The sequence below is a fragment of the Pagrus pagrus genome (assembly GCF_965226575.1).
Source record: "Pagrus pagrus genome assembly, chromosome: 11".
Lineage (NCBI taxonomy): Eukaryota > Metazoa > Chordata > Actinopteri > Spariformes > Sparidae > Pagrus > Pagrus pagrus.
Window position 1 is genome coordinate 14,627,143 of NC_140195.1, and position 14,580 is coordinate 14,641,722.

The following is a 14,580-nucleotide window of genomic DNA, read 5'->3' on the forward strand; positions in this document are numbered from 1 at the left end:
TGTGAGTTTACTGCTGGTGGAAGTATTCAGATTCCTTCTTAAAGTAAAATTACAGCAAGAAAAAAAACACTCCATTGCAAGTAAAAATCCTGCATTTAAATTTTCCTGAATAAAATTATCCTGTAAATCTTATTTAAGCCACCATTGTTATTGTTACATAAAAGAAGCAAATTAACATATGTGTATTGATTGTATTATTATTCTTAAAAATCGGTTTATTTTTTTATTGCTGATGCATTCATGTGTAACTTAATATCTAAATGTTATAGCTGGTTATGGTGGAGCTAATTTTAGCTACTTTACTGGGTTATGTCATTTGTATGAAAAATATTTTGCAAGGTACCTACTAATATAGCTGTCAAGTAATCTTAATACAGTAAAATATCTACCTCTGAAATGTTTAAAGTGGCATGAAAAGGAAATATTCAACAGGTTTATTTTAACGCCCGCTATTCAATTTTGAAACTAAGTAACTGACTTAAATCAGATATAAGCTTTATCAAAGGCATTTACCAAATTAAACGTACTTCTATTAAATAAATGAAAAACTCAGTCACAAACGAGGTGTGGTTGTGAGCAAATCAGTAATGTCTGTGATGCCATGAGTTTAATGTGGTGTAGGTATGAGTGTGTATTAATGCAGAATAAATCAAATGTACCATGTGAGTTTAAAGGCCTGGAGAACAGAATGTGATCATGCCTGTTTATATTGTGTCCTGAGCCAAGCACACTCGTGACAACTTCTCAGCTCCACCCTCACTGACGTGCAAAATAAGGAGCAAAGGACACAGCCACCCAGAAAATACCAACGATGTAGAAAATTAGCTAAGCTGGAATGATACAACTGAACAAATGTAAACTTTCTACAATGAGTTTTTGCAATAAACTAATAACAGTCTTCACAAACATTTTTAACAGTAATGTTAAATTGTATTCTGTTATAAAAGGAATTTAACTTGAGAAGATAACCAAGGAAAAGTTAGGGCAACAAAAGTTGATGCACACAGTAGCGGTAACATATCACAATTCAATTCTATAATACTTGTGACAAGGCATTTAAAACAGCGATGGTGCTCCCACATATCGGTATTCTTTAATATTCAAGATATCAAAAAGATTACAACAAATCATATATTGTACAGTAGTCCCTTAAAATACATGGAAATAAAAACACAACTGTTTCAGTAAATCAGAATGACAACAAACATCAGCAGTAGCTTGGTTAGTAGAATTTAGCCAAGACAAGTTATTGGCCAGACTTTAAAGCTTTTCTTGTTACTGAATTGCTTAATGAAAGTATATCAGTTTTGCAACATGCTTTTTCATTTTAAATGCTCTCTTTTAATTAGGTGTTGGGTAAAGCTTTATGCTCGACATTTAAAAACAAAGTGAGAAGTACCTTACAGGTTACAGAATTAGCTCGAAGGAGAATCGGCATATTCTCTTGGGACCAGCTTCAGATTGATGGGATTCTTGGGTGTGGTAAATCCATCATTACCCAACTCCAGTGGGATCTAGGAAAACAAGAAATGTGTCACAAATGAACCTCCAACAGTGCTCTAAACACCCAATCACACATAAAAATCTGCCAGACCATAAAATGTCTTCTTACATCTGTCTCTTTGCAGGTGACAAAACTGAACTCCTGCAGGATCTCCACTAAGGCCAACCTCATCATCAGGAAAGCAAATCGCATGCCAATACAGTTCCTTGGCCCAGCTCCGAAGGGGAGGAAGGCATAAGGATCTACGTTGTCTTTGTTCTCTTTGCTGAACCTGGAAAAGATGAACAATTATTTAAAGTTGATGACTAAATTTGGGTTAAATCTGACCTTAACCTGCCATTGGTCTTTGAGTATACCTTTCAGGTTTGAAGGCTTCAGGCTCAGACCACAAAGCAGGGTCACGATGGAGAGTGTAAATTGGTATCATGGTGACAGTTCCTTTAGGGATGGTCAAACCGTTAATTTCCACGGAGGCCTTTGATACTCTCTCTAACCGATTAGCAATAGGATACAGCCTCATTGACTCATTGATCACCATTTCCAAGTATTCCATCTGCATCAGGGCTTCATAGGTCGGCTTACCCTGAAGGGAGGTACAACATAAAGTACTCATTAGTTAGTAGTACAGAACCAGTTGCTCCATTGAATATTTTCTAGTGAGAAACATGCTGTCTTCCCTTATAAACTTGTATAATGTAATGTTGGTCTATTCTGTACATGCAACATCTATTTCACATCTGTCTGTCAAGGGAAAGGGATGCCTCCTCCGTTGCTCTTCCTGAGGTTTTCTTCCATTTCGTAACCTGAGACATCACGTCCACATGAATTGGACGGACGTGAGGTCACAGTGATCTCTGACATCTTGACTACAAAAAACTAAGTGAGTTTTTTGCCAAATTTGAAGAAGTTCCCTCAAGGCATGTCTGAAAAACTGTGTTCACGAGAATGGGATGGATGGACAGACGGATGAAAAACCCCAAAACACACTGCCTTCTGCAGCAGCTGTCACCAGAACCGAAGCATTAAAAAATACTCAAGTGACCTTTTCAGGGAAGGTTTCGTCAATCTCTTCTTGCAGGATCTTTTGGATCTCAGGGTTGGTTGCCAGGAGGTAGGATGTAAATCCCAGTGTGCTGCTACTGGTTTCATAGCCAGCAAAGATGAATATCATGGCCTGAGCAAGGATCTCATCGTCAGTCAGCCCTGCAACACAAAGACACCATGATTAAACTAGTTATACTATCACGTCAATCAAGTAACACATCCTAATTTTGTTCTCTGGAGAGTCTCAACAAGCATTAGCTTGTGATTGAGCAGTCTTTCTTTCATTCAATCAACTTGAACTTTACCTTCCAATATCTGACTGGACGATTATGGCACTCAATGGGTCGTCACTAGTCTTTAACTGTGATTTTAAAACTGGTAAAAGACTGTGACTGGAAACAATGTCAAAGTTCTTATAAACTGTCAGCCAAAAATTCGGGATATCCCACAATTGACTCCCCGTAGTTTTGCTGATTGGTCCAACACTTTCACAACTTTTTAACCTGATAAGACCATATTTGTAAGATGACATTTAAAGGAGACATTATGTTCACTTTCAGGTTCATAATTTAATTTTTGGTTACTACTAGAGTAGGTTTCAACAGTTTTACTCATACTGTCCAGTGCTGCTGCTCTGTATTCCCCCTTTGTCAGACACTCTGTGTTAGCGCCTGTCTCTTTAAGGCCCCCCTCCTGAATACCCAGTCTCCTCTGATTCGTCAGCTCACGCATGCCTGACCCAGCACCGCTTACAACAACGCAGCTGTACTAGATCAATTCTTACATGCCAAACTAGCCGCTAAAGTATTCAAATGTGTGACATGGTGACATAGTGTGATGTCACAAAGTCACAGAAATAAAGGAGGGACTACTGACAAAGCTTTCACGAGCAGTGTTTTCTGGGGGAGAGAGGAGCTTTTGACCTTTTAACTTTTTAAGGTCTTTTACAGTACGAGCAAAATTAAAGCTTTTTATTGAAGAAGAAAGTGACCCCTCAGCTATGACTTCAGAGAAAATCACAAGCTTTACTTCCATCTCTACCTTTTGTGGAATTTGGATCCACTTTGTTGTCCTCTGAAATCCGAGCGTCAACCATTAACTGCATGAAGTCCACTCGGTTCTGCATGACAAAACAAGTGGACATCATATTTCAATTGTGTTTAAGGGAAAGGTAATGAACACAAAATGTAATAAATTGGCCAACAACAAAAATGCTATCAAATCCATTGTAGCTGTTCACTGTAGACACATACTTGGTGTTTGTTCTTATTCCGGTCTGATTTGATTGTGTTTAGAAAGCTGTAGAAGAAATCCAACACTTGAGCGGGGAAGAAGGACAAATTCATCTTCTCAAAAACTGGCAGCATGAATGGAAACAGAACTGAAACGAATAAGAATTGAAAAGATGTCATTACAGTAACTCAGGGCTCGAAATGACAAGATAGACACTCTGGTTAGAGCATAATGTCTGACATACCCGCAAACACAAGCAAGGGATTCAGTAAGTTGAACTTGACCATTTTCTTAATGTTTGTTACAAAAGGGTCAGAGGGATGGTTGATGGAATCAATGTCCACACTGAACGCAGTGCCGGTCACAACATCCATACTGTAAGGTCCAAATACTCTGCAGAAAGAAAGCAAACACGTCATTTCAATTAACTGATTCTGGAAAAAGAAGGACCAAGAAAAAAGTTAAGGTCCAGGGTGTAGGATTTAAGGGGATTAAGAGGCAGAAATTGAATATGTTAATCATAGTCATGTTTTCATTAGTGTATTATCACCTACAAATAAAAATCTGTTGGGTACAAATAACAATATCAGATATTAGAACTGAGTAATACTGATCAAGAGTCTGAGCCCAAATATCATGACAAACAAGACCATTACTCACTCTTTAACCTCGATGACTTCGTCTGCCTCTACTTTCTTTTGAAGACTCCTCATCAGGTTACTTGAGTGTTGCAGCATTATCGTGTACATCTGCCCCAAAGGATAAATAACAAAAACATTAAATCATTTATGTTTGCACATGCGAAAAAATGGTGCACATTAAAAATATGTTAAAGGGGACCTATTATGCTTTTTTCATTTTTTTCCTTTCCTTCAGTGTGTTATATACATTCTTGTTCATGTAAAAGATCTTGAAAGTTATAAAGCCCAAAATCCACGCCATGGGAGCCCCTATGCGCCACAGAAAATACTGCTCCTAAAGTGCCTGAAATCAGCAGTCAATCATCAGTAGTCCCGCCTTTTATTCTGTGACTTCTTGACATCACACTACATCACCATGTCACAGATTTGCATAATTTATACCTATATTCACTTTAGAAGTGAAGCTAACTGGAAGCTGACAAGCTGACACGGTGAGTGGTGCTAGCTCAGGCATGTGTGAGCCGACCAATCACAGCAGACTGGGTAAAGGCCTTAAAGAGGCAGGCGCTATAACAGTGTTTCAGACAGAGTTGTGCTGACAGTGCTGCAGCACTGGACAGTATGAGAAAACTGATGTGTTTTTGAGCATTAAAACATGTAAATCTATTCTAGGAGTAACCCAAAATAAAATTATTAACATGACAATGAGCATAATATGTCTCCTGTAAACAGCAGTGTTTTTCAAACCTCCTTCAGTCGTCCACTGGTGAATGATGGAGAGAGTACACTGCGAATCCTCTTCCATTCCTCATCTTCGACTATTGATACAGCATCGCGCAATGGTCCATTTAGGCCGAAATCCTAAACCACACACACACACACACACACACACACACACACACACACACACACACACACACACACACACACACACACACACACACACACACACACACACACACACACACACACACACACACACACAGGATGCCTTCTTGACATTGTGTTTTTTCGATTAGTATTGAGATATTAACTTGGAAAACTGCCCCTGGTGTTTTTTTCTTACCCGTCTGTTAGTGAAGATAGAGTAACATTCCTTAACCAAGATCGTTTTGATCATAGCTGTGTCCATTATGGCCAACACAGGCTGCCTGCCATCGTACAACCTTGTAATGCAAAAGCAGATATTGTAGGAACCCAGTTACAGCCTGGAGCACTGCACGAAAATTGTGTGCTATGAAAGACTCCCTCTTCCTTAATAACAAACAATATAAGCACACACTTACCCCCACGTCTTTCCATATTTCTGATAGCATTCTGTGTCAAAATTGTGGACGCCCTAAGGAAGAAAATGAGAGAAAAAGGTATCAAATCAGTCAAAACCATGATCAGCAGAGTATCTGCTTAGATCACTGTACCAATCACGTGTCTCACCTTTGTGTATTCCAAAAACGTCCCAATAAACGGCCAAGGTTTGGGCCCAGGGACGCCTATTTTCTTGAAAAAGCCATATGGAGCATATCCATATCTGAGAATCAAAAGCAGGATTAGAGAACTGACACCAAATCCATCTGTTATTCCAAGTTGTTTAGTCTACCCCACTGTTCTTTCGTAACATCCCTCTGGGCTTGATCCTTTTCATTCTTTGTCTTTGTATAGAGTTTCGTTCATACCGCCTTACTGTTTTTTATGGTTAGTGTAAGGAACACGAACACGTTTGAAAATAAATTGTTTTTTGATAATGTGTACTTCTTTCTTAGTACTAGGACTATACATGTTAAACCACTTGATCTGTCATACTGTAATAATTAGATCCACTGTGACATTATCCAGTCTGAACAGACCAGTGTGTCAGGTGAGCCGACCATAAACCAAATGATAGTTTGCCCTGTTCCCCTTGTCCTGTCTACTTTATCGCATTTATTTCATTTCAACATTTCAAGTGTTTTTGGCTTCAGCTTTTCATTTTCCTAACTCCATGGTGAAGAGTAGCTAGTAAGTTGTTTAGTCTAAACTTTCAGTCCTGCAGTGCAAAGCATTATCAGAAGAACTGATAAAACTGCCTGGTAGCCATTTAATGACATGCATTTTACAGCTCTTTGTACCTCAGTGAACGTCATTTTTTATCTGCCATGAGTCAAGTTGTGTTTTACATTCCCTCAAATGGTGACAGAAAGGTCCCTAATGTTATTCAGCTATAATTTGTTTGCACTGATTTTATAAAGGTTCTGTGAATTCAAAGGCTCCTGCACACCTATGGTACACTCACACAGGTGATTTTAATTATTTAAGATGATTAAATCTCTTCTCACAGCCGCGTGGGAGTGCACAGACTGAGCTTGACTGACCTCTCCCTTTCTTTCATGTCAGCTCCATTGTTCCTGTTTAGCAGACATGTGACTCGGGCCATTTGGTCTCAAGTAAGTCCCGAGTTGAGCTGCGCAATACATTTGATAAATATAGTTATCGTTATATCAGACTATATGTTGTCTATATGTTTGGATGTCTTTACATCGTGACTGTACTACTGGTTCTAATACTTGGCCGTACCCACTTTGTCATTACATCCCCGTTTCTAATGATAATTGATCAGAAATCTCATTGTGTTAATATTCTAGTGTATTGTCTAAGCACCAATATTTATTCCTACAATATTGTCGCAATATCAACATCGAGGTAGGGCCTAATTGGCAAAAAATACTGCGATATTTGATTTTGTCGCCCAGTCCTCACATTTATGAAGTGCTTTGGAGAACATTTCAAAATATTGAAGTATAGTCTACTAATGATATTATTGGCCAATTTATGTAACCGGTTCAAAAAGAATGAAACAGAATTGTGTTTGTATTATAACTGATAATCAGCTGAATAAATGTAATTAAAAAAAACAAGTCATTTTATTAAAGCTTATTATTTCTCAATTTCTTCAACAACAACAAAAATCCAGCAGCCTTTATGTTAACAGCTATCCAACGCCCAACCAGCCTTGGTGCACCCACACAGGTGCACTCCCTCTGACTGGCTCAGGTGTGAGGCTGTGTCCTGGTGACTTTGCTGCGCCTGTCAGGGTGGAACAACGTTGACCTTTGCCTTTGTTTATAGTGCAAGGAATGTGATCTGCTCATTTCATAACTCTCTGTGCGGCCGCCTGCGACGTTTAGTCCAGTAACAATCACCACTTGTTACGTAATAGAGTTTGCTTGAGTTGATGACGTAACTGAAGTAGCTCCGAGATTTAACGATACTGTAAACACTTCCTGTCTCTCATCGGCTCTAATAGAAAACCTGCAGATCTTTACGAGGTGAATAACAAATAACAGTGAATATGAACTGCTTCAGATTTCTTGTAGCCTATTAGAATGCATTTTTATCAACTATCATTTTATCCGCTGACTCATCGGTTTGCGACAGCTTCACTTCCCACTTGTTGATTTCGATCCTCACTGTAAAATCAAACAAAATACTTCCGTATACAAACACAGAGGACTGCAACAAAAGCAAAACACACTTACACTGCGATGAGAGTGAGGACAATTGCTATTAAAGTCCAGGTCTCGATGGAAAGGTCCGGATAGAAGCCCATCTTTCCTCGAGGGAACTCCTGCTGACTTCGGTTGACCACCTCCCTCCTGTCAGAGTATTTAAGGTCCGACCAGAGGCGGGCCCAACGGTGGAAAACATGCTTGCTGCTGGGTGGTAGTTATGCAACATCTTATCTTCCCAGTTAGTCCCAATGGTCCAAGTTTGGTGTACTAACGTGCTGAGCAACTGAAGGTAGTGACCATTCACCTACTACTTTGTAATCTGTAAAGGATCTAAAAAAGTCCTGACAGAGTAATATTCTCATGATTGCTGCCTTTCTCATCAGGAGAAGAAATATTAACAATGTTTTCTCATTATTTAAGTAACCATTGTAAAACCATGACAAGTGAGGTATGTTGGTGGAACCAAATGTTTTTGTTTGTCTGTGGGATAAACTGCAGAGTCACTGTTGTGTTTTGGTGCTCAGCTTATTGGAATGGGGACATGGGGAGACAGAGTGAAAACCCTGTGTTCACCCCCAGCTCTGACTGGATAATTCTTTCATTCATTTCACTGAAGTTTGGCTCAGGTCAAAGGGACATAGAAGATGCCAAGTGTTTCATCGTTTTCAAACAAAACAAAGGCAGTACTGTTGCCTACTGTAAGAGGAGCAGTGAATATAAATGATGAAAAACAGTGACACACAAGCAAGTATCAACCAGAATTTCTTGTTTGAATGGCATGAAACGTTCGCTGGCCTACTGTCAAACAGGCCTTGTTCACAGCAGACATTTGGACTTGACATAGTAGGAAACGCACAGCTGGGACTAATAACATTAATGGAGGCAAGCACAACAGCGAGACGCTGACAATGAAGCAGATAAACGGCATTGACCCATGTTCCACACCTGTGCTTTTTCTGGTTCTGACATGTCAACATGTCTTCCTTAAAAATGCCTTTGATAAAAAATGGCAACCCATTAGTTATGTAATCAACAAATCACCCTGTGCTTCGTAGAAGCAGACTTGACAGAGTTATTAAGGCTTAAGAAAATTACAACGTCCAAGACTTGTGACAAATGAATATAAGAGGATGTACAGCTTTCCAATTAATTCAAGAGTTGACACACGTAGACCTATAAATCACATTTAACGTTGGTTTTTTTATGCAATTCACGTTTGCTCTTTCTTCTTCTTCTTCTTATTTACCTGCATGCATTGTTTCTCTCTACATCAAATGTTAATGCTTTTTAACAGTCCATTGTCGTCAACTTTGGTCTAGAGCCTGAGGTTATCGAGGGAAGAAATCAGATAAATCCCCGTCGACCTTTAGTCGTATGCATCACCCTGTATTTGCTGCTGCCAGTTATTTTTCCACACAGTTTATGGCTGCAGTGATGGCTTTAGCTTGGTCAAAGGTTTTATGCACAGTTACAGGTGATTAATAAGTATGTCGCTTGATTTTGTAATTCTGTATTTAGTTAGAGTTACTTCCCACTGACTGTTTGAAGATAGACGAATATGTACGGTGGCCCTGAAGGTCAAAACACAACAGCATTACAGAAAAGTGTTTTTTCAGTAATGTTGTTGTGTTTTGTCAAATGTTGTATGTTGTGTAATGTTGTTGTATTTTGTGTAATGTTGTTGTGTTTTGTGAAATGTTGTGTTTCTGTAATGTTGTGTTTTGTGTAACGTTGTTGTATTTTGTGTAATGTTGTCGTGTTTTGTGTAATGCCGTTATTTCTGTTATGCTGTGTTTTGTGAGATGTTGTGTTTTCTGTAGTTTTGTTGTTTTCTCTGTGATATTGTTTTCTGTAATTTTGTTGTGCTTTCTGTAATGTTGTTGTGTTTTGTGAAATGTTGTTGTTTTGTGAAATGTTGTGTTTACTGAAATGCCGTTGTGTTTTCTGTTATGTTGTGATTTGTGAAAAGTTGTTTTCTGTAATTTTGTTGTTTTTTCTGTGATGTTGTGTTTTTCTGAAATGCTGTTGTGTTTTCTGAAATGTTGCGTTTTCTGTGATGTTGTTGTGTTTTGACCTTCAGGGCCACTGTACATATGGGCCCAGCAGGAGCACACATGGCTGCGAAGTTATACATAATTCTTTCTCAGTCTCTATTTCTCTCTCACTTTCTCCAGTCATAAATTATAGATATCTGCCATATATCCTGGTCCCAGTGGTATCACATAGATATGTAAATTACAGTATCTGTACTGTGGCAGTGGCAGCTGAAAAATATCTGTTAAAAAAACAGCAAATGGAGAGGTAAGTGTTTTCTCTGCCTGGCTTGGGCACAGTGAGACACAACAGGTGAACGGACCTCTGCAATATCTTGGCAGTCAGCTTCGGTATGTGTACCTTAAAAACCACAATTGGCCACTTTCTGGTCAATGCATGAAGCACATGTTAATGCAACTGCATAGGAAGACGGGTTGGTGCACAAATTGTTTTTGCATAGACCTGTGAAATCTGCTTTCACAACCATCTTTGCTACAAACAACAGCATTTCTTGTTTAACCTATGTGGACATCACATCTGTCAGTGTCTCCCGTAATGCTCTAGTTTCCTGTCATCCCCACACTCCATCTTGTAAGATCCATTGTTGCTTCCTTGATTTGAAAAATAAATAAATAAAAAAAAAACCTCCATCAAAAAGTCACAAAAAGACGGCCCCTGCTGACAGGCCCATTGCGATGTGAGGAGGCCGCCTTTGGCTGTGGCTGGGTCAGCTGAGAATAAATAGAGTTGTTTTTCTCATTTCGTCTCTCGTATTTCTGTGATCCCATGTGAATGAATCAATGTCAACACTCTGTGTGTGTGTGTGTGTGTGTATTTGCGTGCTATGTGCCCACAATTTTGCAAATGCCTGTCTGCCTGCAGCGCTACGCTGAGCAGTACTGCTGCTGCTGCTGCTGCTGTTCTCGGTTTGCCTCAGATCAATCTTGGAAAGATGAGTTTCCAAGTAGAAGTGAGAGAAGGCCATAAGAGACAGATATAGTTTTGAAGAGAGGCCAAAAGAAACAAGAAACAACCAGTGATGAAGTCTGAACACAAAGCAGGGGGAAGACTGAGAATAATGCGCAAATATATCAAACAGACTGGAATTTCTCCAGAGTTCAAAGCTAACATTTCTGACAAGTTGTTTCAAGTTGCTCCTGGGTGCTTTGCCAGTCAGTATTCAATTACACGCCTTAATGCAGTTCAACATTCAGTACAAGTCGAAGATGGAGTCGTTAGACTGCAGTTACACAGTTTTTGATGCTATTCTGAGTGGGGAGAGAAATTAAGAGGTGTGTAATAGCAGCTGGGTGGCCGATGTGTCCTCCAGATGTTGTCTGGGAAATGGTAATTGACCTGCTAATGAAGTCTGGGCTCCTCCTGTCAGCTCCGAGCCTCAGAGAGTCTGTGACATTGGAAGGGACACCTGCCTATCTGCCCAGATGACAGCAAACGTGAGTTGTAATGAGACACACAACAAACTGACCGCAACGCTCTCTCTCTGCCACACACACTCACGCACATTTCTGCATGAACATGCCTTCACGTTTTTGATTAATTGAATAAAACCATGCCTTTTTTTATTCCTTTAATGGAGAGTCAGACAGCACTATTACACTTTTGGTCACTCTCACAAATACACACATAAAGTGGCAGAGATGTCAGATGTTAATTGCACTCTCCTGCGGTCGGCCATGACCACCGTGGCTTGCCTGGTGATTTGGCGGACGGCCTGGTGAATGTCACCTTCTTTTTTTTTTTTTTTTTTTACCAGTGAGTGTGTGTGTGTGCGGCTGTGTGGGTGTTTATGTGTGTGTATGTCTCTCTCTCTTACTGCCCTGCATGTGTAAGCAGTACATGGTGAGTCATGCTGGGCAGAAATGGGAATATCTGGCCGCAGCTGTTGGACAGGAGGAAGAGATGTTTTAAATTGCAGCATGGAGAGGAGGCAGACGACTGTTATTGCCAGGTAGTTTTTGAGGGGCAAAGCAAAGTCACTTTATAGCACAATCACTATCTTAGAGGCACAGCTGAAAGCCATCTGGTCAGCACTTGAAACAGAAAATGTTTCATTATGACTGCTTTTTACTGACATATAATTCCTGTCATACTCTGGCTGCATAAGACTTGGGTGTGTTCACCAGCAGAGGGCAGTGCAGGGTAACATTTGTGATGGCCACATCAGACAGCAAGAGAGCTTGTAGATATTAAGATGTGAACGGCCACTCGTCTTTCATAGATAACCTTTTCCTGCCTTTTAAAAGGTCATATAATATGGTGCCTTATTAATTTTACAATACGCTCGCCCACTCTATCACAATTTCACTCTGATGAAATGAAATGATGAGACACACACTTTCTAATCAGTGTTCTTTAGCTTCTAGCAGCTCATTGCTCTGTGCTTCTGTAGATTCTCTCTGCAGGCTGCTGTACCTTTTGCCAATTATTTTTAGTCCTCTGGGCATTCGTCTGGCTGCACAACCTCGACAGTATCAGTGTCCAGTGGTGGAAGGTAACTAACCACATTTACTATACTTCCATTGTGTGCAACTCTGTGCTCTACCTCACCATATTTCAGTGTTAAATATTGTATTTTTTCATTCCCTTAACTTATCTGACAGCTGGAGTTACAATCTAGGTGGAATTTGTACATAGATAAATATCTGATCTGATTATAGAATACAACGAAGATTATTTCAGTGGATCCCAACCTTTTTGACTTGTGACCTCTTGAATAATTTAGATTTGGAGTTGGTGCTCCTTGAAATACTTTACTATGAGTTGTTAGCAGCTGCACCACATTTTGATTTCACTTCTAAACTTCTCATGCCATTTCATCTAAATCAAACATTCTCAAACTTATATCAACATTAAGTAACTTTTTTTTAGCCTTAAAATAAGGTAGAATAAAGCTGAGATCACAGAGTCACATACATGTTTCCTTAGATAGAAAGTTTTCAACACAAAACAATGTTATGAAGTAATGAGTTTTGTTTGTAGTTACATCTGACAAATTGTTACAGACCTGGGATTTGTATTTACGACAGTGGTGTTGCACTCAAACTATGGGAGGCGCCAAATCGCACAAAATGCCAGTTTCTACATAATGCTGCTTTAACCATCAGTTAATGTAAACATTTAATCACAAATATTTTAATTTCAAACTTAATTTGAACATAAATTAAATAAAACCTTTTTAGAAATGTATTGCAAATGACCTGTTACGGTCCACCGACCCACCTGCAGTACCTTCACAGCTCACCAGGGGGCCATGGCCCATACTTTGGGAATCGTTGATCTGAAAGACTGTTTGAGGCCCAAAGATGTAAAATTATCCATCAATTAACAATACAAAAAGAAAATAGAGAATTATGGAGAAGTCCAAAAAATTAACACAGATTTATGTATCAAAATATTATTTATTCTCTCCTGTCCTGTTGATTATCCTACAACCCCTCAGATTCATTAGGTGGTCCTTTGGATGGGCCCAACCCTCAGGTTGGGAACTACTGGCTAAACTACCTATAAGTGTATATAAGGTAGTTAAAACTAGCTCCATCTTGACCATCTACAACTGTCAGTCCCAGGGGATATTTTACTGCACATCCACTACTTTTAGGTACATTTTACTGGTAAGGCTTCTGTACTTTTATGTGTAAATGTGTATTTTTGCATTGTGGTATTGCTACTTTTCTATAAGTAAAGGTTATGAGCACTTCCTACAGCACTAGCAGTATGTACAAGAGGAGCCTGGTGCAATATGTCTCTGTGCAGCAGCAGGTACAGGGACCCCCCACCCCAGGGAGCTGAGTAACATTGTGACTGTGTCCCGACTCAGCTACTGCAAAGTCACACACCTGCATCACTGTGACGGCACACCGCAGAGTTTAGACCTTCTGTCTCTTTATGTTTCACATACTTGTGAGACGGGAAATGTAGGTACAGTTTTTTTTTCCTCTGTTAGACGGAGAGGGAAAACAGAGGGAAGAGAGGGAGAGGGGAGGGTTAGGGGAATAAAATCTGTATGCAAGACTGATAGAGACACTGATGCAAGCTTCGGGGTGTGTGTGTGTAATGTTTACTTGTTCGATGCCAACTCCGGTGTCCAATCTATCCCATTAATTTAGACAGGAAATCATGTCCTCCGTCTGGCGGCCACTTTCGATGAGTTATGGCTGCTCGTCCAAGCGAGCTGTTGTGATGAAAAGCAACTTTGCTGTGGAAAAGCACACCAAGAAACAAGAGAGCACATAGCCTATGTGGATTTACAGCACACTCACACACACAAACAGTACAGTGACAGGGTGATTTAGTGGCTTTTAATCATTCCTAAATTGCCTGTCGTTCCCTCTCTTAGAGCAGCACTTGATTACACACACCGGTACACTACATGAAACAAGATTCCACTCCAGTCTGGCAGTGGGAGTGGCCTGGGCCAGAGTTTTGTGGTCGTCGGGGCTTGAACGTTTGAGAGTCCATTACATTGTTTCCGGTCCGACACGGGGAGTGGGAGGAAAGTGCAGAGTGAGCAGGGAGGGCAGTGAAGCCTACATAGATCTGGACTGTAAAGAGCAAGACCGTGAAGACCGGAACTCCATCACTGTCGTCAGTGGCGTGCGCTCGATCTCTGAATCCACTA

General features: G+C 40.0%; 1 protein-coding gene across 1 annotated transcript; it reads right to left on the reverse strand.

Annotated features, from left to right (window-relative positions):
• Positions 1-1,068: 1,068 nt before the first annotated feature.
• Positions 1,069-8,064, reverse strand: LOC311264682 (cytochrome P450 3A27-like). The gene is made up of 13 exons (XM_084365752.1): positions 7,935-8,064; positions 5,857-5,950; positions 5,709-5,761; positions 5,489-5,588; positions 5,170-5,283; positions 4,442-4,530; positions 4,026-4,174; positions 3,802-3,929; positions 3,590-3,668; positions 2,547-2,707; positions 1,861-2,087; positions 1,613-1,775; positions 1,069-1,514 (listed from the first exon to the last, which is right to left on the reverse strand). The coding sequence occupies exons 1-13, from the start codon at positions 8,003-8,005 to the stop codon at positions 1,416-1,418; spliced, it is 1,527 nt and encodes a 508-aa protein (XP_084221878.1). The 5' UTR covers positions 8,006-8,064; the 3' UTR covers positions 1,069-1,415.
• Positions 8,065-14,580: the final 6,516 nt, after the last annotated feature.

Bases quoted from the DNA above. Each gene is read 5' to 3' on its own strand.
- LOC311264682 (XM_084365752.1), bottom strand. From the start codon at position 8,005: ATGGGCTTCTATCCGGACCTTTCCATCGAGACCTGGACTTTAATAGCA. The intron at 5,284-5,488 runs GTAAGAAAAAAA...TGTGTGGTTTAG, and splicing joins CTATCTTCACTAACAGACGG to GATTTCGGCCTAAATGGACC. The intron at 2,088-2,546 runs GTCACTTGAGTA...ACCTCCCTTCAG, and splicing joins ACGAAACCTTCCCTGAAAAG to GGTAAGCCGACCTATGAAGC.